Genomic DNA, 26,609 nt, shown 5'->3' with positions numbered 1-26,609 from the left:
GGAAATATGTGATAAGGCATAGTAAGAAAGAATAATAGCTTACCATGTTTTGGTCACTAATGTACCTTAAATACATTACCCCATTTAATTCACACAACAACCCTATGAAATATATACTGTTCTCCTCATTTTACAGATGGGAAACTGAGGCACAAAGAATTGTTCAGAGTCACACAGTTTGGGGAGTAACACACCTGGGATTTGAAGTTAGATATATCAGACCCCAAGTCCCACCTCTTACTCACTGTACTCCACCACCTCTGCCCAGTCTACAGTGTCCAGTAAAATTGAAAAGGCACAGACCTTATGATCCAGCAATTCCATTTGCAGGTCTGTGTTCTACAGAAACTTACACATGTACCCAAGGAGCAAGTTTAAGAATGTTCATTGCAATGGACTATGGTGGCAAAAAATTAGGACCAATCCAAATGTCCATAAAGATGTGGATGGTTAAATAAAACACAGAATATTTATACAATGAGATACTATAAAGCAGTTAAATGGCCTGAAATGGATATATGTGGGTAGACCTTAGAAACAACATTGAATGTCTCTTCACAATAAAAGGAGAAAAAATATTGAATGAAAAAAAGCAGGTTGCAAAACAGTATGTACAGTATTAAAGAAAAAAAAAACCATTCCCCCCAAATTCCAAATCTTGTTTCTGATCACTGTGAGAATGAACTGAAAAGATGCACATCAAATTCATGACAGTGGATACCTTGGGGGCATTGGGAAAGAAATAGGACTGGGGATGAATGTCACAGGATATTCAACTTATCTACGATTATTATTTTTTAAGGATTTAAAGATAAAATCTTAAATTTTAATTCTGAATGGTGGGAATAAGTGTGCTTGTTATAGCCTCTGTTACTATACTATATTTAAAAAATAGTGTCAGCTAATGTTTACTGAGCATTTATGAACCAGGTACAGTTCTAAGCACTTCATGTGGATCATCAATTCATTAAATCCTAACAAGCATCATATGAGGCAGGTACTATATTAGTACAGATGAGGAACCTAACAGATAAGACACAGGTTAAATAACTTCCCTGCATCACACAGCTAGTAAGTGGTAAAGCTGGAGTCCAAACCTGGGTGTATCTGGCTTCAGGAATCAATCTTGCTTTCACTCTGTGTTACCTCTATTCTTTGGAACATTCTCAAAATCTAAACAAAACAGCACAAAGCCAAATCCCTAAATGCTGAGGGAATTCGAAGTGGAGAAATGAATGTAATTGTGCAGTTGTTGCCCTGATTGCCACCTTCTCTTTCTATTTGCTATATTAGCCTGAGGGCTCCACTCTGGAGCTGAACTAGCTCTAGTTCAGAGTAGAACAGCAGGGACCTCTTTCTTGAGGGAATCAAAACTGAAAACTCAACTCTTCCTCAAAAACAAAAGAAAACAAAACAAAATAATAGGGAGAGCACAATGAGCTAGGCTCCACTGGGGATATTACAGGGCACACACTCAATTTAAGTCTGTGTGTGAACTGGAGTTCCCACGGGTTAGCTAAGCCTGGTTCCTTGGCTACAAAAGGTTGGGGCAGGGAGAAGTTGGCAGTCATGTACAGTAGAAAAGTGAGACTTGGAGGAAAGAGGGAAATCCTTTGGCTTCCTCCGGTGGCTGCTCCTCTCCCTGCAGAAAGATGTGCTATCTGGTGCTTAAGGAGTTTAGTGGTAGGAGGAAAGGGAAAGATGGAGGCCAGCAGGGCAGGTTTCTGTAGCTCTCTTCCTGCTGTAGCCTCTGGTTTTAGTAGAGTAATTCCCTCACTCCCTGCTGTCATCATCAAAGCAGCTCCCAGGCTCCAAGTAAATAACAGACAGGGAAACAGTGGGCAAGAGAGGTTGTGTAGGGTAGTGGTGAAGAGCTCAGACTCCAGAGCCACCCTGCCTGGGTCTGAATCCTGGCTCTGCCACTTATTCATTCTGCTAACTTGGGCAAGCCATCTATGAAATGGGGACAGTAACAGAGTTATTGTGAGGATACAGATAAATTAATGCAGCTAAAGCACTTAAAACAGTGCCAGGTACATAGTAATCACTCTATGAGTGCTTGTTGTAATTCTTCTGAGTACCTGCTTGTTTCCAGGGACTGTGGTAGGAATTGGGGATGAAGGAGAGGATCAGACAGTGTTTGCCCTTGAATTTAGTTTAGTTGAGGAGACAGATGAGTAAATTAATTACAATACAATATAATAAGGTCTCAAGTAACTATGTGTCAGATATTATAGGATCACAGAGAAAGGAGTGACAAACTATGGAGGGGAGGGGTGGCCAGGGAAGACTTCACAGACAGATGACATGGGAATTGGAAGAGAAGGACTTCATCCAGCAGGCAAGAAGGAGGAAGGACATTCCTAGTAGAAGGAGTATCTTGGTCAAAGGTGTAGCTGGAATCAGGGTCTAGGGCAGGAGTAGGGTTAGCATAGTGGGAAAAATAGATTAGAGCCCAATCTAGAAGGATCTTGTGTTCTCTGCTAAGAATTTCAGACCTATAACTTCTTTGTGTGTGTGTGTGTGTATGTGTGTGTGTGTGTATTTGAAGCAGGTAGATAACATGATTAAAGTTGCATTGTTAAAAAATAACTGATATGAAGGAAGGATTATGGATGGAAAACTGGAGAGATAACAATTGAGTTGCACTGATCCCCCAATTCCTCCCTCTGTGTTCCCTTTATCAATCAACCATTCACCCAGTTGCACAAGAGCGAGCCTTGGGGTCTTTAGTGAGCCTTTGCTCTCCTTCACTCCTATATCTATTTCATCAACAAACCTTGTTGGTCTATCTCCAAAATGCATTTAGAATCTAGAGGACCACAAAGCCCTCATAACTGGTCTTTCTAGTTCTCTTGGTATCTCTCTCTAATCCTTTGTCTATACAAATGCCAGAATGATTACTTACACACACACACACACACACACATACACACACACACACATTGCTATGGACTGAATTGTGTGTCTTCCTACCCCAATTCTCATGTTGAAGCCCTAACCCCTAAAGTGGCTGTATTTGGAGCAAGGAAGTAATTAAGGTTAAATAAGGTCATGGTGAAGGGGCTAGCTGATCTGATAAAGTTAGTGCCCTTATAAGAAGTGACACCAGAGAGATCTCTCGAGTTTTCCCTCTGCACACACACCAAGGAAAGCCCATGTAAGAATGTGGCAGGAAAGTGGCTGTTTGCAAGCCATGAGTGCCCTCACAAGAAACTGACCATGCTGGTCCCTTGATCTTGGACTTCCAGCCTCCAGAATTGTGAGAAAATACATTTCTGTTGTTTAAGCCATCAGGTTTATGGTATTTTGTTATGGCTGCCTGAGCTGACTAATACAATTAGTTTTAGCTACATTATTAATACTTGTTTGTGCACTGTCTTGTGTAATTTTTTCTCTAATTGGTTGTCAGGTGTAGCTTTGTCTTTCCACTAGTCTATAAGTTCTTAGAAGTCATGGATCATGGATCATGCCTTTTAAATCATGAGAAGCACCTAAACCAAGTCAGGCACACAGTCGTAGGCAATAAATGCTTATGAAAGGAATGGACACAACTGCATAGGAAGACATACTGAACATTCATAACTAGAAAAGGACACTGAGGCTCTGGAGTTGATGTTAGCTTTGTCACAGATGTCCTAAGTGTCTCTAAACAAATTAGCCTATTTCTCCCTCTCTATCCATTTTTTTCTTCAGCTGTGTTGTTTCTTCCCTCCCTTATGGAGTTTTGAGGAGGCTTAAATATGATCCGGTATTTTCAAAGGCCTTGTGAAGAAGCAGAGAGCCTAGGTTTTTGAGTCAGAAAGATCTGGGTTCAAAATCTAACTTTCTCACTTACCCTGATAAGAGCACTGACCTCATGAGACATGCTTTATACACACAGAAGCATTCAATCTTCACAGCCACCCTGCAAAGTGGATAATGAGGATCACCATTTTAGGGATGGGGAAACTGAGCTTCTGAGAGACTGGGGAAATTACTCAAGGTCACACTTCTAGTTAAAGGATCAGAATCCCAAATTGTTTGGTTCAAAAGCTCATGCTCTTTTTACCCTGCCACAGGTTCCAAAAGAGAACAAAGCTTAACTTCTAGAAAGAATGACTTCCTATACTGGATTTAACAAGATCCTATGTTCTAGGAACAAAAGTTCTTGCTTTCTTTTAAGTAATATAAAACCAGTCAGGGCTGGGTGTGGTGGCTCATGCCTGTAATCCCAGCACTTTGGGAGGCTGAGGTGGGCAGATCACCTGAGGTCAGGAATTAGAGACCAGCCTGACCAACATGGAGAAATCCCATCTCTACTAAAAATACAAAATTAGTGGGGTGTGATGACGCATGCTTGTAATCCCAGCTACTCGGGAGGCTGAGGCAGGAGAATTGCTTGAACCCAGGAGGTGGAGGTTGTGGTGACCTGGGATTGTGCCATTTAACTCCAGCCTGGGCAACAAGAGGGAAACTCTGCCTCAAAAACAAAACAAAACAAAACCAGTCGGAATCAGATTTTCAAAAGGGACCAGGACCCAAAAGGAGATTATGAGCTATTTTACCAGGCTGAGGGTACCATGTAGGGCAGGGATGTAGCTGTCTTACTTTTTATTATTATTTTAAATTGATAATAACTATACATATTTATGGGTACAGTGTGATATTTCTCTTTTCTCTTTTTTTAATTTTTAATTTTTATGGGTACATAGCATGTGCACATATTTATGGAGTACATGAGATATTTTGATACAGGCATACATATGTAATAATCACATTAGGGTAAATGGGGTATCCATCACCTTAAGCATTCATCATGTCTTTGTGTTATGAACATTCCAGCTGTACTCCCTTAATTGTTCTAAAATGTACAACAGATCATTGCTGACTATAGTCACCCTGTTGTGCTAATAGTCTGATCTTATTCACTGCCTCTAACTATATTTTTGTACCCATTAACAATGTGATATTTTGATACATGTATGTAATGTATAATGATCAAATCAGGATAATTAGCATATCCATCACATCAAACATTCATTATATTTCTTGGTGTTGGGAACATTCAAAATCACTTTTCTAGCTATTTGAAAATATAAAATAAATTGTAGTTAATTATAGTCACCCTATAGTGTGTAGCTGTTTTACTTACTTCAGGCACAGTGTACCTAGCATTGTGCTTGGCTCAAGGAAGCACTCAATGACTATTTGTGGAATGATAAATTCCCAGTGTAGCTCAGAGGATGAAACACATTACATTCTGTGGCTTGGTATTGTGGCCACTAGAAAAGTGTAGCTATAGAGATTAGGCCTGAAAGAGCTAGTCACCTAGGTGCCAAGGTTTGGAACTGAAGAAGTATATTTTTGATATGTTTTAGAGTCACAATGAAACAAGAATCCCTGATGGGAATTTTTCCAAAGACTGGATCCAGATACCCAGTAAAAGGGTTACAAGTGTACTTGCATATAATTTGCAAATGGTTTATGTCTAACTACATTCTCTGTCATCTATTTCCTGGTGATTTTCAAGGCAAAAATTCATTGCTACCCTAAAGGTTATTGCATAATTTATAAAAATAATAAGTTTATCTTCTCTTCCTTAAAAAACAGAACAGGCAGTACCACATGTTGCTGTCAAGTCTGTTCAGCACAGACATCTCATATCTTTATTATTGCCATGGAACGTGTTTGATCAATCATATTTAGACTATACTATAAAATTTAAAATGTGAGGTGTACCTGTATTAGCCAGTATCACTAAAGTTCCTTGGATATCAACTCCTATGTCATCAACATGAGGACTACCCTGTTTAAATGGCCCTTATTTGGATTTCAATGATATAGAGGCCCTCCAGGTAGGAATCTGTGTTACTGAGGACTCAAAGCAAGAGTAGTTTTCCCCACTTCTCAGAAACACAGTTAAGGTCCACTGGCAGAAATCACTCTTCACAAGAGTAGAGGAAGCTGGAGTGACAGAGAGCAGAACTGTGAATACCCATTCCTAACTCACAGGCAGAAGTTTTGCTTTGTAAGCTGATCCTTGACAGAGCAGTAATTTATAAATGGAAAGAGATAGGGGACTCATCATTCAGCAAGCATTTATTGAGGGCCTGCTATATGTGCAAGGCACTAGATAAAGCATCACAGCTTAATAACAAGAGCTTTCAAATGTATCAGGTCTTTTCTTGTCATTGCTTTAAAATACCATGTCCTGTGTTTAAAAATGGCAATGTAATCATGAGGAAAAAATCCAAACTCAACATTAGTACAACTTATATTTGCCCTCTCAAGTGATGGTAAAAAGAACTCTCTAAATGCTTTAATGAGCTTTTGCACACACTGTTCCCTCTGCTTGGAATTCTCTTCCCCCTTTCCTGTCTGCCTGGTGAAATTCTACCCTCTCTTTAAATAACAGCTCAAATATCATCTCCTTTGTGAAACCTTTTGACACCTCCTGAGCAAATTAATCATTCTCCTCTATACATTCGCAAAGCTCTTTGCAAGGAACCTCTACTCTCACACTGTACTGTAATTTTTTTTCTTACACTTTACTCTGAGCTCCATAAATAAGGGCACACCTCTGATTCATATTGGTATCCCCAGCACAACACCTGCATATAGCAGTAGTGAGTAAATGACTGCTGAAATTCCCTGACCACTTTGAAAAAGAAATCTATTAATACATTACAGAGAACTTCATAGAAACCTAACAATGCTTTGCACATAATAAGTGCTTAATAAAGGTCTGCTTACTTTGAATGTAGTAAAAATGGTGCATCTGTTAGGTCAAATCTATAGATAGCAATTCTTGCTAGACCCTTCATGGTGCCACAACAGCAGGCACCAACTCTACACAGACAGACATCCTTAAGATGTTTCAGGCACTGAATATTACACTTGCCCTAACCATTCACCCCTGCCAGCTTACTAGGTGGCACAAATGTCTCATTATTAGTCACTTCTTGGAGTTAAGGCATTAGCTACAGAAGTGCCCTATTGGACTCCTTTCAGATGGAGGAAGAATACACCAGAAACCACCTGAAAGCCTTCACATCTTTCAGAGGATCTGGAGATCATTCATGCTTCTCTCCTTCTCTCCTTCCAACTATGATCTGTACTCCAGAGAGAACTCAGAACACAGGAAAAGAACCTAAAAGGAAAGGAAAAAAAAAGCCTAAAAATAGTCAGTGTTGCCACGTGTGTACCTATGCAACAATTTTTCATGTTCTTCACATGTACCCCAAAACCTAAAATACAATTAAAAAAAAGTTAAAAAAAGTCAGTATTAAGCACAATTTAAATGGTACCCTGTATTCAAAGTCGACAATATCTATTAGCTTAGAATTATACATTTGCTGTTTGTAAAATTGCTGTGAGGTGCAAATCTAAAGAAGGTTAAAAAATGAGTAAACATTATTTATATCAAAGCACTAAAAAATTCCAAACTTTGGCATTTAATAATAGCCATTTTAAAAATTCTGTCTTTTCTCTGGATATGGGAGAATAAAACCCTTTTTCTGTTCTGAAAAGAGATGTGTAGAAGGGTACTCATTTTGTAGTTTGAAAGTTCTACTTTTGGCCCCACACGATGACTCACGCTGGTAATCCTAGCGCTTTGGGAGGCCGAGGCGCATGGATTGCCTGAGCTCAGGAGTTCAAGACCAGCCTGGGCAACATGGTGAAATCCCATCTCCACTAAAATACAAAAAATTAGCCAGGCATGGCAGCGTGTGCCTGTAATCCTAGGTACTTGGGAGGCTGAGACATGAGAATCGCTTGAACCTGGGAGATGGACGTTGTAGTGAGCTGAGATCGTGCCACTGTACTCCAGCCTGGGTGACAGAGCAAGACCCTATCTCAAAAAAAAAAAAAAGTATATTTTTATGGGAAATACAACTATCTTGTAGTTCTTCAGCATATAATCACTACAGACTTTTTTTGTTTTTTCAGAGCCGGGGTTTCTCCATGTTGGTCAGGCTGGTCTTGAACTCTCGACCTCAGGTGATCTGCCCGCCTCAGCCTCCCAAAGTGCTGGGATTACAGGCTTGAGCCACTGCACCTGGCTTCACTAAAGACTTTTAAAAAATTATTATTTTGGCTAACACAGGCACAAAATTGGTAATTAATACTATGTTAGCTAGAAACCAGTTAGGCAAATACCAGATTTTCTGAGCATTCTAGTTAAGAGTAATGGAGATGATCTTTCCCAGATTTTCAAAATCAGGAATGTTCTGTGACTCATTGATTACTTAGAGAGTTCTTACTCAGGGTTGGTAGTTTAATAAATTAGGCAGAAGGTCAAAGCTAAAATCTGTTGAATTTAGCTGAAACAAAGACTAGTCTTGCTTCCAAATCATCATTAGTGCTATTTGAACAGTAAAATACTGGAGAGCCCAGAAGTAAGCAAAGTTCTTCAGTGTAATCCTCTTCTACCTCTGTTAGCTTGAGAGACATGGGTGAGAGAGGGACAATGCCAACACAAACGGAATTGTACAGTGAAGAAAGCAAAGGAGGGCCAGAACAGTGGGTGAAAAGTTAACTTACTTCACTTAGACCACCATATTAAAACCAGATGTGTCTAAAATGTTGGATGTGGAAAAACTGGTGTTACTGATAGCGTGAACAAACTCTTTGTGCTTTCCTCCCAATACAGTATCATTACAGGGTGCCAGAGGTGTCATTTTCTTTCATTCCACATGTAGCACATTCTTAACTAGTTAAACCGTTTCTAATCTTATGTAATTAGATAGGTCTCGCTACATCCCTCAGCTGAAGAATTTTATGAGCTGCCTTGTTCTGTCTCCTTTTTGTGACAGCTTCTTTGGGGCTGGAAACTAACATTTGCTAACATTTCTTCCCTTCTGGCACCTGTCAGCTGGATGGGCTCTGGGAAAAGGAGGATGGGGAGGGAAGGAATGTAACACCCCCCCAATCCCCAATGCCCTGGTATTAGAGGCGTCTTTGTCTCTACTTAGGGATTACTTTGTTCTGGAAAGTGCTGTTAAGTACACACTCAAAATAAACAATGGGCAGATGGATGAATGTAATGATGAAGTTCTTGTTTTTTTAATTTAATTTCATCACAAATTTTGAGTTCCTCTGTTTAGTAAATATAGAGCCTAGGGGAGGTACTAACCATAGGTAGAAGTCCTTTAATATGGCCCAAGGTTGACCCACCCTGCAAAGTGGATGGGGCTTGGCTCTTTGATCTTCCCAGTCAAGTTACTCTGTGCAGAGCCCCGCCACTAGATACAGAGACTCCAGCATGACTGCCTTTTCCTTAGTTCAGAACAGAGTTGTAGGGAGTCATCAGATATTTGACATCAGAATCAAAGGCTATATAAACACAAGGGCTTTTACTTCAATGCAGAAATAATAATCGCATTTTGGAATTGAGAGTTTTTCCTTCCAAAGGCTTTAAAGCGATCACCCCACCAAGAGCTTTCTTAGGGTCATTTCTTGACCATTCTATGATGTCTTTGTGAGGTCGCTGACTGGCAAATTCTCTCCATGTGTAGACGGGGAAATCCAGAATTAAGGCCGATTTATGCTTCTATCCCTTGGGACTTGTGCATGATTGATTATATGCAGGGCCTGACCTCTCACCACAAAATTCTGTGGTTTTTGTCCAATAATGAGAAAAGACAACTGAAGGAGTGCAGAGTACAATAGAAATGGGTGAGTGACAGGGCCACCTGATGTCTCCTAGTACTTTACAGTTTATAAATCGCTTTCAGAATTGCCCTTTCATGGACAGGCAGCATACACTCCTATTTCACCAAAGCAACTGGACTGTGGAAATAAGAGCCAGGGTGCTGGCACAGTTATGGAGCCCTGAATTTCTCACGCTGGGGGCAGGGCAGCGCGTGGGTAAGCACTTTGCCTTCCAGGAATAGTACTGCTCTGAGACTCCTCTGTAGACTGCCTGGAACGAAGATTAAGCCCAGGGTTCTCTTTGCATTCCATTTAGCAGTTTGCTCATGCTTTCACCACAGATCAGGCTCAAGAATTCCTCTGCCAGCTGAGAATCTGAATGTTGCTTTGGCTGTAAGACAGTATCTTATTTATTCTCATAAATCCCCTCCTCCTCTTGTCCTTGATTATTTTCACCGTAAAATGGAAACAGGGGCAAATTATGTGAGCATTTGGGTGCTGGACTACAGCCACCCTTGGCAATCTTTGTCAATCTTTGAGATTCTCACCAGCTTTGACTAAAGAACAGTGACTCACCCAGAGTAACACAGAGTCCCTCTTGCCTTTAAAAAAGGAGTTCCTCAAAAGTGTTACTAAAACAAAACAACTATAGTTCAAGGAAAAAAAAGTGCTAAGAGCAAAAGATTGATTTTAAACAAGGCCAGAATATTTCAAAGAAGGGTGATTATTTGCAAGTGAAAAAGTGGTTTGTACATTTTAGATTTTCTTTCCAGTTCTAAATTTGAGGCTTAAACATCTTTTGTCTGGGGGAAGTTAGGATATGAGGAAGTTAAGTTACCTCAGCCCCAGCTTACTACTTGAAAATGCCCAGGAACTCTGAACGGTTTGCTGCTCAGCACCCCTGGCCAGAGGGGTGGAAAGGAGACAAAAACTGGGAACGAATAAAAGTGAGAGGCAGCTGGCACAAATGCTGGCTAGCACTCTTCACATTCTAGCCAGCTGTATAGACAGCTGTCCCTTTAATTTAACCCTTAGTCTATCCCCCAGGGACAAAGTTCATTTTGCATACTGAAGTCTCTTCTTGTAGCTATTGTGGTTGTTTTAAAGCACAGGGAAAATGTAGAGGTAAGGGAGGTTATGTGATGAAAACTTGACAAAGAAAGTTTTTTTATTTCCCCTCAAAATGCATACACAAGGAAGAACTCATGAGGGCTACAGAGAGACAGGAATCACTGGAATCAAAGACAGTCTGGAGGAGGAAGGACAGGCTGCACAGACTTGAAGAACAGTTCAAGGCTAATTTTGTAAATGGGAGTTTCTTATTCAAGAATGGCCATTTGTAGATGAACGTGGGTTTGTTTTTCTGTAATTTCAGAAAGCCAATTCAGCAATACTTTCAAAGGTAACCTGGAGACTAGGAGTGTAAATATGCAAACTGTTTTCCCCTTAAGCGGACTTAAAATCAGAATCCTAAGGTGTTCGGGCTGGAAGTGATTTTAATGTGCGTTCTAGTTAAACCTTGAAGACGAGGAGAAATTTGAGTGTGGAGAAGGGAAGTCAATTGCCCAAGGTCACATGAGATAGTAGAAGATGCCATTAGAAAGAAACTAGGTATCTCTCTACTAGCCCAGTGGTTTCTGTCCACCCTCCCACTCCCCACTTTTAGATACCCCAAAATGTTCCCACTGTGGCAAAGTCTGTTGGTTTTTCTCCTGGCTATTTCTTTCTTTTCTTTTTTTTTTTTTTTGTATTTGGGCTCTGGGGTACATGTGCACGTCCTGCATCCTGCAGGATTGTTGCATAGGTACCTACCTGCCATGGTGGTTTGCTGTCTCCATCCCCCACCACCGTTGCCTACATCAGGCATTTCTCCATCTCCTGGCTATTTCAATTGCTATCCCATGACAATGTTGGCAGACTCAGTCACTGAGCACACCCTTGATCATAAGAGAGGGCGTGCTTTTTCCTGTACTCCTGACCTAGCTGGGGAAGAGCCATGCTGCCCTGCCGTCTGCAGCCTGTCTTTGGCTCAATGGGGCGTAATGGGGAAACCGGGGAGAGCTGTGTCTCTAAAGGCAATACTGCTGCTGTGAAGGGTTGTATCCTCGTAAAAGAGTTTTTGTTTTAATTTTTCTTTCTAAAAAAATCAATTAAGTTGACAAAAAATGTATATATTTATGTTATATGATGTGATGTTTTAATATATGCATACATTGTGAAAGGATTAAATCAAGCTAATTAACATATCCTTCAGGGCTGTGGGGAGGAGAGTGAGGAGATGTTGGTTAAAGGGAACAAAGTTCAGTTAAATGAGAGGAGTAAGTTTTGGAAATGTACTGTACAGAACAATGACTATGGTTAATAATAATGTACTGGCTGGGCATGGTGGTGTGTGCCTTTAATCCCAGCTACTTGGCAGGTTGAAGTAGGAGGATCACTTGAGCCCAGAAGTTTGAGACCAGCCTTGACAATATAGCAAGACCTTATCTCACATAACAACAACAATAAAAACAACAACAATAATGTACTATGTATGAAACTGTTCTTGAATTGCTACAGAGAAATATCTGAGACAGGGTAATTTATAAAGAAAAGAGGCTTAATTAGCTCACAGTTCTGCAGGTTGCACTGGAAGTATGGTGCCAGGTACCCGCTTGGCTTCTGATGAGGCCTCAGGGAGCTTACAATCATGGCAGAGGGCAAATGGGGGGCTGGCACATCACATGGTGATAGCAGGAGCAAGAGTGATGGGGGGAGGTGCCACATACTTTCAACCAGATCTCATGACTCACTATCACAAGGGTGGCATCAAGACATGAGGGATCTTCCCTCATGATCCAATCACCTCCCACTAGGCCCCAATTGTCTACTGGGGATTAAAATTCAACCTGAGATTTGAGTGGGGACAAATATTCAAACTGTATCACACTGTATACTTGAAAATTGCTTAGAGCAGATTTTAAATATTTTCCATTATAAGAGTCTTTATCTCTTCTGCAGCTCCGACTCTGAAAGTGTCAGAGTATTCCTCTCCATATTTCATTTAAAAATGGTATTATTGATACATACAAAATGCTTAATATATGTAAATCATATTTGCATATAATTTCTACATGTAAAATACTCAATACATATGTAAGTTATAAAGTCTAATAACAGAATAAGCACCTGTGAACTTACCATTGACCTTCAGCAGCAGAACATGACCAGTGCCATTGATGCTCCCTGTACACTTTACCCACCCTAGGGGTACCCTGCCTTTCTCCCAGAGGAACCCACTACTGAGAGCTAAAAATCATTCCCTTGTATTTCTTTATAGTCTTCCCACATATACAAGTATCCTAAACAATATACTTTTTAGTTTTGCTTGGTTTCGAACTATAAATATTGGTATTACACTAAACATTTTTGCAGTTTGTTTTTACACAAAATTATGTGTCTGAGAATCTTTCCCATTGTTATTGGCATCAGTTCATTCATTTTAATTGTTCCATAGTATTTCATTGTGACACCATACCACAAATATCTGTTGTTTCTAGTTTTTTGCTATTCTGAACAATGTTGCTATAAACTTTCTTTATAGTACACCTGTGCAAGTTTCTCAAAGGTCTATTTCTACGATTGGAATTAATGAGTTGTAAAGTATACATATGTTTAAATTTATTAGATAATGCCAAATTGTTTCCCAAGTTGGTTGTTTAATATATACTCTCATCAGAAGTCTTCACTAACTGCTCCACATCATTACTAACATTTAGTGTTGTTTAAATCACATTATTTTTCCTATCTGGTATATTAAAATGGAATCTCATGTTGTTGGTTTCTTTGGTTATTTATTGTGGCTTTAATTTGCACTTCTCTGATTACCAAGGAGGTTGAACATCTTTTCATGTTTCTTGGTCATTCATTCAGGTTTCCTCTTCTGTGAAAGCCTTGTTCATATCTTTCACTTGTTTTTCTTCTGGATTATATATATTTTTGAGATGGGGCCTCCAATCTGTTGCCTAGGGTAGAGTGCAGTAATGCAATCATAGCTCACTGCAGTTGCAAACTCCTGGACTTAAGCGATTCTTCCACCTCAGCCTCCTGAGTAGCTGGGACTACAGGCATAAGCCACCATGCCCTGATATTTTTCTTTTTTCTTTTTTTCATAGAGATGAGGTTTCACTATGTTGACCAGGCTGGTCTCAAACTCTTGGCCTCAAGCAATCCTCCTGCCTTGACTGAGATCTCTAAGTGCTGGGATTATAGGTGTGAGCCACCATGTCCAGCAGGATTGTCTTTTTATGTATTGGTATATAGAAGTTTGTAGATTCCTAATGTCAGTTAAATGTGTACTAAAGATGTTATTCCACTTTGTGGCTTTTTCACTTTAGGGTTTCTTTTCTCTTCTCTTCTCTTCTCTTTCTTTCAACAGAGTCACTTCATTTTAAGGGAATTGGATTTGTTACTCTTTTCTTTTATAGTTGGTGCTTTATGTGTTTCTTTGCAGAAATTATCCCCTACCCCAAGATTAGAGAAATTATCCTGTAACAGTATGTCTTTGTGAGTGGGGAAGTTACTAGCATTTGGGGCAGGACAAATTATATGGGGCTTGCTCTTACATCTTAGGATACCTAGCGTCCCTAGACCCTGAGTACTAAATGCCTCTAGCACTATTTCTGTCATCATAACAATCTAACACACTATATATATTTTCAAATGTTCTCTAGATGGTGGTACCGCAAGTTGAGAACCACTGAACTATGTTTTCTTCTGAAAGTATTTAATATACCTAGAATTGAGTTTTGTGTTTGGCGTGAGGTAGGAATCTAATTTTATCTTTTCTTTATGGATAACCATTTTTTCCCAACATGATTTATTAAAGAATTCACTCTTTCCCTGACTGATCTGCAATGCTATCTGTCAGATATCAAACTTCCAAATAGGTATACCTATTTTCAGGTTTTCTATTCTGTTCCATTAGCCTATTTGTCAACCTGTACACCAATATTGTACTGTTAAAAATATTATAGCTGTATGATAAATCTTAATATCTGATAAGAATAAGTTATTGTTGCTCTTCAAGAATGCCTGGGCTTTTGTTGCACTCCCATGTCAATTTTAGAACCAGCTTGTCAAATTTCACAAAAAACTCTGTGGGATTTTAATCGGAATTACAATGACTATATTGATCGATTTGGACTACATATTGATTGCTAAGGATATCTTTACAATACTGAGTCTCCCACCTGTGAACAAGACATAACTCTCCATTTGTTTTGTTTTGTTAAAAATATTTTTGTAAAGATAGAGTTTCGCTTTGTTTCCCAGGCTAGTATCAGATTCCTGGCTTCAAGTAATTCTCCCACCTTGGCCTCCCAAAGTGCTGAGCTATAGGGGTGAAAACACTGTGCCTGGCCTCTCCATTTCAATAAAGTTTTATAATTTCTTCCTACCACATTTTTGTTTGATTTATTCCTAGACACTTTATATTTTTATTGTTATAATATCTTTTTTTAACTACATTTTTGATTCTTATTGCTGTTGTATAGAAATGCTCATGCCTGTAATCCCAGAACTTTGGGAGGCTGAGGTGGGTGGATCATCTGAGGTCAGGAGTTCGAGACCAGCTTGGACAACATAGTGAAACCCCATCTCTACTGAAAATACAAAAATTAGTCAGTTGTGGTGGCAGGCACCTGTAATCCCAGCTACTCGGGAGGCTGAGGCAGGAGAATCACTTGAACCTGGGAGATGGAGGGTGCAATGAGCTGAGATCATGGTACTGAACTCCAGCCTGGGCAACACAGCCAGACTCTGTCTGGCTAAGGTGGGAGGATCACCTGAGTCCAGGAATTCAAGACCAGCCTGGACAACATAGTATCTGGGTGATGAGATCCACTGTACCCCAAACCTCACTATCATGCAATATATCCAGGTAACAAACCTGCACATGTACCCCTTGAATCTAAAATAAAAATGGAAATAAAAATATAAATGAATAAGTAATAAATTTAATGAATAAAATAAACAACAAAACCTTTAAAAATATGTTTTTAAAATTTCCAAAAGTGTATTTTAAAGAAAAAGCTATGTATTTAGATTTATTTTTATTGTCCTATTTTGGGCTTTATGTCCCATTTCTGCCATGTTTTGCTGTGCTGTGTTTTTGCTGCTTTATTGACTTCTTTTGAATTAAGGTTTATTTTTCCTTATTCCACTTCCTCTCTTCTATTAGTCTGGAAGATACTCATTCTTTTTTCCTCTTATTTTAGTTACCCTTGGAATTTTCACATGCTTACTTAATTTAATAAAGTTTAGACTTAATTAATGTATTTACGCCCTTTTCAAACAATATGGGAATCTTTAGAATGCTTTGACTCTAATCCATGACAACATGACTTGCTATTGTAAAACCTTTAAATTCCATGTTTTTTGTCTTTTTTAAAATCCCACAAATTAGAAATTATTAATGTCATTCTCATGCTTAACTGTTTTTTATTTCTTAGCCGAAGTCCTTTCTTGTATCTCAGAACTTGCTTTTTGGATAATTTTCTTTATTTAGTGAGAAAATATTGGTAGCAAACTCTTAAATTTTTTTATATATATATTTTATTGCATTTTAAGTTTTGGGGTACATGTGAAGAACATGCAAGATTGTTGCATAGGTACACACATGGCAATGTGGTTTGCTGCCTTCCTCCCCATCACCTATATCTGGCATTTTTCCCCATGTTATCCCTCCCCAACTCCCTACCCCCAGCTGTCCCCCCTCTAGTTCCCCACAACAGACCCCAGTGTGTGATGCTCTCCTCCCTGTGTCCATGTGTTCTCATTGTTCAACACCTGCCTATGAGTGAGAACATGTGGCGTTTGATTTTCTGTTCTTGTGTCAGTTTGCTGAGAATGATGGTTTCCAGGTTCATTCATGTCCCTACAAATGACATGAACTCATCGTTTTTTAAGGCTGCATAGTATTCCATGGTGTATATGTGCCATATTTTCCCTGTCCGGTCTATCATCAATGTGCATTTGGGTTGGTTCCAGGTCTTTGCTATTGTAAACAATGCTGCAATGAACATATGTGTGCATGTGTCTTTATAATAGAATGATTTATAATCCTTTGGATACATATCCAGTAATGGGATTGCTGGGTCAAATGGAATTTCTATTTTTAGGTCCTTGAGGAATCGCCACACTGTCTTCCACAATGGTTGAAGTAATTTACACTCCCACCAACAGTGTAAAAGTGTTCCTATTTCTCCACATCCTCTCCAGCATCTGTTGTCTCCAGATTTTTTAATGATCGCATTCTAACTGGTGTGAGATGGTATCTCAATGTGGTTTTGATTTGCATTTCTCTAATGACCAGTGATGATGAGCACTTTTTCATATGTTTCTAGGCCTCATAAATATCTTCTTTGGAAAAGTGTCTGTTCATATCCTTTGCCCACTTTTGAATGGGCTTGTTTGTTTTTTTCTTGTAAATCTGTTTTAGTTCTTTGTAGATTCTGGATATTAGCCCTTTGTCAGATGGGTAGCTTGCAAAAATTTTTCCCATTTTGTTGGTTGCCAATTCACTCTAATGATTGTTTCTTTTCCTGTACAGAAGCTCTGGAGTTTAATTAGATTCCATTTGTCTATTTTGGCTTTTGTTACCAATGTTTTTGGTGTTTTAGTCATGAAGTCCTTGCCTATGCCTATATCCTGAATGGTTTTGCTTAGGTTTTCTTCTAGGGTTTTTATGGTGTTAGGTCTTATGTTTAAGTCTTTAATCCATCTGGAGTTAATTTTAGTGTAAGGTGTCAGGATGGGGTCCATTTTCTGCTTTTTGCACATGGCTAGCCAGTTTTCCCAACACCATTTATTAAACAGGGAATCCTTTCCCCATTGCTTGTTTTTGTGAGGTTTGTCAAAGATCAGATGGTTGTAGATGTGTGGTGTTGCCTCCGAGGCCTCTGTTCTGTTCCATTGGTCTATAGCTCTGTTTTGGTACCAGTACCATGCCATTTTGATTACTGTAGCCTTGTAGTATAGTTTGAAGTCAGGTAGCATGATGCCCCCAGCTATGTTCTTTTGCTTAGAATTATTTTGGCTATGCGGGCTCTCTTTGGGTTCCATATGAAGTTTAAGGTGGTTTTTTCCAGTTCTGTGAAGAGGGTCATAGGTAGCTTGATGGGGATAGCGTTGAATCTATAAATTACTTTGGGCAATATGGCCATTTTCACAATATTGATTCTTCCTAACCATGAGCATGGAATGTTTTTCCATCTGTTTGTGTCCTCTCTTATTTCCTTGAGCAGTGGTTTGTAGTTCTCCTTGAAGAGGTCCTTTACATCCTTTGTTAGTTGTATTCCTAGGTATTTTATTCTCTTTGTAGCAATTGTGAATGGCAGTTCATTCTTGGTTTGGCTCTCTTTAAGTCTGTTATTGGTGTATAAGAATGCTTGTGATTTCTGCACATTGATTTTGTATCCTGAGACTTTGCTGAAGTTGCTTATCAGTTTCAGGAGATTTTGAGGGGTCTTCTAAATATACAATCATGTCATCTGCAAATAGAAACAATTTGACTTCCTCCTTTCCTATTTGAATACCCTTTATTTCTTTTTCTTGCCTGACTGCTCTGGCTAGAATTTCCAATACTATATTGAATAGGAATGGTGAGAGAGGGCATCCTTGTCTAGTGCCAGATTTCAAAGGGAATGCTTCCAGTTTTTGCCCATTCAGTATGATATTGGCTGTGGGTTTGTGGTAAATAGCTTTTATTATTTTGAGATACATTCCATTGATATCTAGTTTATTGAGAGTTTTTAGCATAAAGAGCTGTTGAATTTTGTCTAAGGCCTTCTCTGCATCTATTGAGATAATCATGTGGTTTCTGTCTTTGGTTCTGTTTATGTGGTGGATTGCATTTATAGACTTGCATATGTTGAACCAGCAGGCTTCATCCCCAGATGAAGCCTACTTGATCGTGATGGATAAGCTTTTTGATGTGCTGTTGCAACCGGTTTGCCAGTATTTTGTTGAAGATTTTTGCATCTATGTTCATCATGGATATTGGCCTGAAGTTTTCTTTTCTTATTGAGTCTCTGCTGGGTTTTGGTATCAGGATGATGTTGGTCTCATAAAATGATTTGGGAAGGATTCCCTTTTTTTGGATTGTTTGGAATAGTTTCAGGAGGAGTGGTACCAACTCCTCTTTGTACATCTGGTAGAATTTGGCTGTGAACACATCTGGATCTGGGCTTTATTTGGTTGGTAGGCTATTAATTGCTGCTTCAACTTCAGACCTTGTTATTGGTCTATTCAGGGTTTCGACTTCTTCCTGGTTTAGTCTTGGGAGGGTGCAAGTGTCCAGGAATTTATCCATTTCTTCCAGGTTTACTGGTTTATGTGCGTAGAGTTGTTTGTAGTAATCTCTGATGGTAGTTTTTATTTCTGTGGAATTGGTGGTGATATTCCCTTTACGTTTTTTATTGCATCTATTTGATTCTTCTCTCTTTTCTTTTTTATTAATCTGGCTAGCAGTCTGTCTATTTTGTTGGTCTTTTCAAAAAACCAGCTCCTGAATTTATTGATTTTTTGAAGGGATTTTTGTGTCTCTAAATCCTTCAGTTCTGCTCTGATCTTAGTTACTTCTTGTCTTCTGCTAGCTTTTGAGTTTTTTTGATCTTGCTTCTCTAGCTCTTTCAATTTTGATGATAAGGTGTCGATTTTAGATCTTTCCTCGCTTCTCATGTGGGTATTTATTGCTATAAATTTTCCTCTAGACACTGCTTTAAATGTGTCCCAGAGATTCTGGTACGTTGTGTCTTTGTTCTGATTGGTTTCAAAGAACATCTTTATTTCTGCCTTCATTTCATTGTTTATCCAGTCAACATTCAAGAGCTAGTTGTTCAGTTTCCATTAAGTTGTCTGGTTCTGAGTTAGTTTCTTAATCCTGAGTTCTAATTTGATAATTGTTCTTTTGTTTATGATATGTTTTTTCTTTCTAGTTTAAGATTTTGCTTTTGTCTTTGTTGTTCTATAGTTTGACTATGGATATTAATTTCTTTTTTTAAATCTTATCTGGAATTTCTTAGGGCTGAATCTACAGATTGTTGTTTTTGGAAAGTCTGGAAGAGTTTCAGCCATGGTTTATTTGAATATTATTTCTATTCTTTCTTTTTTTTTTTAACTTTTAAATTCAGCGGTACAAGTGCAGGTTTGTTATTGAGGTAAACTTGTGTCATAGGGTTCATTGTACAGATTATTTTATAACAGAGGTAATTAAGCCTAGTACCCATTAGTTATTTTTTCTGATTCTCTCCCTCCTCCCATACTCCATTCTCCATCCTCTGAGAAGCCCCAGTGTGTGCTGCTCCTCTCTGTGTGTCCATGTATTCTCATCACTTAGCTCCCACTTATAAGTTAGAACATGTGGTATTTGGTGTTCTGTTTCTGCATTAGTTTGCTAAGGATAATGGCGTCCAGCCCCACGCATGTCCCTGCAAAGGACATGATCTCTTATTTTTTTTATAGCTGCATAGTATTCCATGTACCACATTTTCTTTATCCAGCCTGTCATTGCTGGGCATTTAGGTTGATTCCATGTCATTGCTACTGTGAACAGTGTTACAATGAATATACACATACATGTGTCTTAGAATTATTTATATTCCTTTGCGTATATTACCAGTAATGGGATTGCTGGCTTGAATGGTATTTCTGTCTTCAGGTCTTTGAGGAATTGCCACGCTGTCTACTACAATGGTTGAACTAATTTACACTCACACTAACAATGTATAAGCATTTCTTTTTCTCTGCAACCTCACCACCATCTGTTATTTTTTGACTTTTTAATAGTAGCTATTCTATTATTTCTTTCTAGAACTCTAAGGAGATAACTGTTGAACCTTCTTGTTCTGTCGTTCATGTCTCTTAACCATTCTTACTTTTGTTGATCTCTTTGTACCTCTGTGCTGTATTCTGTGTAACGTCTTCCAGACCCATTTTCCAATTTACTAATTTATTTTCAACTGATGGATAAAGCTTCATTGAGGTTTTTAATGTCAATTATTTTATTTTTCATTTCTATGAATTCCATTTAGTTCTTTTTCAAATTTACCAGGTCATTTTTGGTAGTTTCTTGCTCTTTGCTCTCTACTCTTATTACTTTAAACATATTTAGCATAACTTTTATATTCCATGTATGATAATTTCTGTATCTAAAGTCTGGTTATATTTTGTATTTTTCTTCCTGTTGACTTCTCCTTCCTGGTAGTTAGTTTTCTTTGTAAATTGTGATTTTTGATTGACAAGTAATTTTTGTCAGAACCCTCTGTGGGATTTCCATGAGGTCTGGGAGAGGTACATTTTTCCATGAAAGATTTCTATTTGATTTTTCCTGGTGCTTGAGGTATTACATAACTAGGTCTACTTTATTTATTTATCTACTTATTTTTGAGACAGGGTCTTTTTCTGTTGCCCAGGCTGGAGTGCAGTGCCATGATCATGGCTCACTACAACCTCCACCTCCTGGGCCCAAGTGACCCTTCCACCTCAGTCTCCTGAGTAGCTAGGACAATAGGCATGTGTCACTACACCAGGCTAATTTTTGTATTTTTTTGGAGAGATGAGGTTTTGCCATGTTGCCCAGGCTGGTCTTGAACTCCTGGGCTCAAGCGACCCACCTGCTTCAGCCTCCCAAAGTGCTGGGATTATAGGAATGAGCCACCAAGCTCTGCACAACTAGGTCTCCTTTAAATTAAAATTCTTGGCTTGTGGCTTTTTGGACCATTCACATAATGTATATTCAGACTTCAAACCTAGTTGCAGGCTGGTGCCACAAAATCTCAGTGATTATTTTTTGTTTTGTTTTTAATTCTACCCAAAGCTAAAGCCAAGACAGAAACATTCCTTGCTGTCAATCCCTAGGCCTGTGCTGTCTAATACAGTAACCACTAGTCAAATGTGGCTATTAAATTTAATTAAAACAACATTAAAAATTCAGTTCTTTAGTTTTACTAGCCATATTTCAAGTGCTCAAAAGTCACATATGGCTAGTGGCTACTGTATTAGACAGTGTAGATATGAAACAGTTCCATTATCAAAAATATTTTACTGGATAGTGTTGCTCTAGATCATCTGAATCTATATATGCCCCCAGAGTACGTGGTGGCTTCAGAGCTAGGTTATACCCTTTAACAAACTTTTGTCAATGTTTGTCTTAAGTCAAAATTCTATAAGGACCATGTGGTAGACAGAATAATGGCTCTCCAAAGATGACCAAGTCCTAATCCTCAGAATTTGTGAATACGCTACTTTACATGGCAAAAAAGACTCTGTAGATGTGATGAAGTTAAGAATCTGGAGATGGGCAGGTTATCCTGGATTACATGGGTAAGCTCAATGTAATCACAAGGGTTCTCATGAGACAGCCAGGTGAAAAGGGGTCCCAGAGAAACTCCAGCTGGCCTGCGCACTGGGAGGAGTGTGCACTAGGGTGAAGCCACAGAAGTTCACGCTGTTTGCAGTGGGGAGGAGCCTGGTCCCTGTTCTTCCTGAATGGAAAATGGGATTTAATCTGTGAGGCGGGAAGCCTATACTAGAAGGACTCTCACTCTGCTGAGTCCTTGTTCCGCTTTTCTTCTATTTTGCCCAATAAATCCCATTATTCTCACCATTCATATTGTCTTCGAGCCTAATCTTTTGTGGCCATATGACAAAGACCCCATCTTTAGCTGAACTAAGGACAAGTCCCACAACAATGAGGGAAATAGGGAAGCAGGAAAGACACAGAAATGCAGTGCAGTGTCAGAAGGAGAAGCTGGAGTGGTGCAATTTGAAAATAGAAGGAGTCATGAACCAAGAAATGCAAGAGGCCTCTAGGAACTATAAAAGGCAAGGAAATAGAGCCTCTAGAAGGAATGTAGTCTGCTGACCGATTTTAGATTTATGACCTCCAGAACTGTAAGAGAATAAATGTGTATTGCCTTAAGCTACGAAGTTTGTGGTAATTTTTTTGCAGTAGCAATAAGAAACTAATACAGACCACGAAAGGGACCAGTTAAGAAAGACTCTTTTAATGTATCAGAAACCCATGGCTTCAATGGCACTGAGTTATCTTCTCATTTCCCCTTCTTATATTTTTATTTGGCTCTAAGAGTTTCAAGACCCATGGCAAGCAGAAAGTTTAAGAGAGCAAATGATGTGGGAACCTACGCCTTCATTTATTTGTTTGACCAATATAAATATATACTAAGCGTTTATCATGCTCCAAGCACTGTTCTAGGTGCTTAACATATATCAGTGAATAAGGGAGAAAAAAATCCTGCCCTTAAGAATCCTACATTCTAGGGGAGGGTCAGAACTGATAAATAATAAACATAATAAGTAGGTAAATTATACAGTATGTTAGAAGCTCATTAGTGCTATAGCTGAAAAACATAGAAGAGTAATTGGGAGTGGCCAGGGAAGGGAGGATAGGTAGCTGTAGGATTAAATATGGTGGTTAGGATAAGTCTCATTGAGAAAGCAACAACTGAGCAAAGACTTGAAGGAGGTGAGGGACTTACTTATGTGAACATCTGGGAGAAGAGGATTCTTTTTTTTTTTTTTTTTGAGAGGAAGTCTCGTTCTGTCGCCCAGGCGGGAGTGCAATGGCACTATCTCAGCTCACTGCAACCTCTATCTCCTGGGTTCAAGTGATTCTCCTGTCTCAGCCTCCCGAGTAGCTGGGATTACAGGTATGTGCTACCACACCTGGCTAATTTTTTTGTATTTTTAGTACAAATGGTGTTTCACCATGTTGGCCAGGCTGGTCTCAAATTCCTGACCTTGGGTGATTTACTCGCCTTGGTTTCCCAAAGTGCTGGAGCCACCGCACCTGGCTAGGGTGAGCCACTGCACTTGGCCGGGGGAAAAGCATTCTAGGCAGAGAAAATATCCAATGTAAAATATGAAAGTGGGTGTATGCCAGGTACATTCCAGAGACAGCAAGTAGGACCATGTGGTTGGGGAGAGAATAGTAGGAAATGAGGTTAGAAAAGTGATAGGAGCCAGATCATGTAGGGTGTTGTAGGCCATTGCAAGGACTCAAGCCTGGGATTGAGGGGGATATCTGATTTTTAGGGCAGAGAAGAGTACAATTTGCATAACACTCAGAATACAGAGGAAGAAATATAGCTATTAGAGAATGGATGAATTTCTACATGCTGGGTGGTGAGCTGACTTCCTTCTGAGCACCGCACTTTTACATTCGTTTGCTTTTGGACTTTTCTATGTGTATATTAGTGACTCAAATTCAAATTGCTCTAACAGAAACAAAGTATTTTCCTTTCTTCCTGTTCTCTATCCCAGTTAATGGTATCCTAAGTCAGAAATCTTGAGAGGCATCTCTTGATTTTGCTTTCTCTTGCTCCATCATGTCTAATTAGATTCCTAACACCGACAGTTTTACTTTAGAGATGTTCTCTTCTCTGTTCCCTCTGCCTTTACCTTGGTTTAAACTCTCATCTCTCACTGGACCATTTTAATCACCTCTATGATCCTACAAGCTGTCTACCAACTTTACTGTAACTGCCACAGGGCCCAAACAGATCCAGTTACTCCCTCTTAAAGATCTCTACTGGGTCCCTACTGCTTGTCCCAATCTCTCCCTCCAGCCTTATTTTTCCAATATGCTCCTCCACTTGCTCCATGCTCCAGTCATACTGAATTCATCACTGTAATTCTAACATATACTGCCCTATCACATGTACTTGAAAAACCAACACATGCTAACTATTACTTTTATCTAACAGGTTGCTTCTTCCAAGAATGCCCTTACCCATTTCTTCAACTGGAAAACACATATAACCCTTCTAATCAATTCAAATGCCACTTCCTCTGTGAAGTCTTTCTCAATTTCCTCAATAGCATTTGTGGCTACTTTCTATGTGTACCTCCAGCATTCTATATAAGTGTACAGTCCCTGTAATACTTTATACAATGCATTGTGATTATTTGGTTACAGGTCTGTCTCCTCTATGAGACTGTAAGCTCCTTGAGGGCAGAGACCATGTCCTACTGATTGTTTTTCATCCCCAGTGGCTAGCACAATGCCTAGCCCAAGAGAGGTATTCAATCCTTATTTGTTGAAATAATGAATTCATAAATAAAATGATTCAGGACAAATATCTAAATGTGCTAGTCAATTAGAAGGATCAGAAGAAGAGACAGAATTTTAAGCACAAAGCAGCTGGCCTAAACTCTCAGAGATGGGAGGGGTAGCTCTGACTTTACTGAGCTACAAAGGCTAAAGATTGAAGGTGTGGGCTAGGTTACAAAGGGAACAATGGGATACAAGGGCAAACGGGAAGGACTGGGTGGAGCTAGCTGAGGAAGTGCTATGAAGCCACTGTCCAAGTCTGGATATCATTTTAATGAGTAAAGAGTTGCTGGAGGGTTATTGGAAACACTGTTAAAGTGAAGTCATAAAAAATGACCTGTTCTGCAAAGCTGGAAGGAGGCAATGAGGCCAGCCAGAAAGCAGTCACAGTAACCCAGAGCAGACTGGGCATGGCAAGCAGAGGCAGATTTAGGGAGGTGTACAAAAGAACCAGGTTAGCTGACGACCAGGTTAGTTGATGGATGATCCCATATGGGAGAAGACACAAAAGTAGTGAGAATTGCTGAAGATTATAGAAAGTTGAGTTGGTGCAGAGAAAGAAGATGAAATCAGTGGTTAGGAAATCAGCGTTCAATTACAATACAAAAATGACCTCTTATCAGTCTGGCCTCTGTGTGCCTTAGTTTCCTAATTAGTAAAACAGAGGTTCTACATTCAAACGAGCCACAAATCTGTCAATTCTACTGCAGTAATATTTCTTGAGTAACTCTCTCCATCTTCCTTGCCACTACCCTAGTCCAGGGCCACACCTGTTCCTATCCGGACCACTGGATTAGCCTATATAGTGGTCTCTGTGCACTCTCTCTTGTCCCAGTACAATATGGTCTCCACACAACAGTTAGCATCATCTTTGGAAAATGTCAATTAGATTATATTACTCCTCTGCTTAAAAACTCTTCAGCTGCTGCTGCACTTAGAGTTAATTCATGCTCTGGCCTACATGGATCCCACATCATGAGGCTCTTGCCTACCTCTCTGACCCTTTCCCACCTCACTCTTCTCTCACTCAATATGCTCTAGTCACACTGGCATTTTTGCTTTTCCTGGAGTGTGGTTAGCTCTTTCCTACCTTTTCAAATGCTGTTCCCTCTGCTTGGAATGCAGCTCTTTGTTTGGCAGAGTTCTTTACGTCTTTTTTACTTCAGACCTAGAGTTGACACCCTCCGAGGGGGATGCCCTGACCTCTTTATCATCTGTTTATTTTCTTCTTAGCATTTATCACAATATGTAATTATTTTATTGTGTGTTTAGTGTTAATCTCCCATTAGATCACAAATTCTAAAAAGGAGAGACCATCTGTGTACTGTTGTATTGCCAGTATCTTGTGCATAGTGAGAGGCCAACAAACATTTATGAAAAAGTAAATGAATAAATGAATGAAAAGGGCAATGGATGCAGAGTTGACTAGAAATGGAGTAATGAAGAAAGAGAAGGAAAAGAGATTTTAAAAAGTATCTGATTGAATTTTGAGAATAGCATATTAGTTTCACTCAGCTTGTAGTATAAAATATTAACGGTGATTGCAGACAGTAAGTGGACTCATGCTCCAAATCAGAGACAATCACCAAAACTGGGGCCAATGGAATTCAGTTCAATTCATCAGAAATTTGTTGAGCGTTTCCTATATGCTGGGCTCTATGCTGGGCACTCATTGTGGGGAATATAATTATGAATAAATTTATATTTCCAGAATTTATATTCAAGAAACTAGAAATACAGGATAAGGATGTACAAATGATAATAAAAGACAGAATTTAATCAAACAAATGGCTCCAAGAAATGGCTCTGGGTGTTCAGAGGAAGAGGTTTAGGGAAGGCTCAAGGAAAAGTTATTTTGGCT

General features: G+C 39.2%; 1 protein-coding gene across 3 annotated transcripts in view; it reads right to left on the bottom strand.

The window, feature by feature from the left end:
* The window catches only part of HDAC8 (histone deacetylase 8), a 249,772-nt gene that overhangs the window by 56,065 nt on the left and 167,098 nt on the right, over positions 1 to 26,609 (bottom strand). Inside the window, exon 10 of one of the 3 annotated variants that reach the window (XM_012435591.3) lies at positions 5,185 to 7,132. The exons of the other annotated variants lie outside the window; for them this stretch is intronic. Within the exon in view, the coding sequence (XP_012291014.1) occupies positions 7,088 to 7,132 (45 nt within the window). The 3' untranslated portion in view covers positions 5,185 to 7,087. Of the gene's footprint in view, positions 1 to 5,184; positions 7,133 to 26,609 lie in introns of those variants that run through there. 3 annotated transcript variants of the gene reach the window in all.

The sequence above is a fragment of the Aotus nancymaae genome, unplaced genomic scaffold (genome assembly GCF_030222135.1).
Source record: "Aotus nancymaae isolate 86718 unplaced genomic scaffold, 86718_ANA_hifiasm-v0.15.2.pri h1tg000081l, whole genome shotgun sequence".
In the NCBI taxonomy this organism is placed as follows: Eukaryota; Metazoa; Chordata; class Mammalia; order Primates; family Aotidae; genus Aotus; species Aotus nancymaae.
The sequence above is the reverse complement of the archived record's forward strand: the minus strand, read 5'-3'. Positions and strand labels throughout refer to the sequence as shown.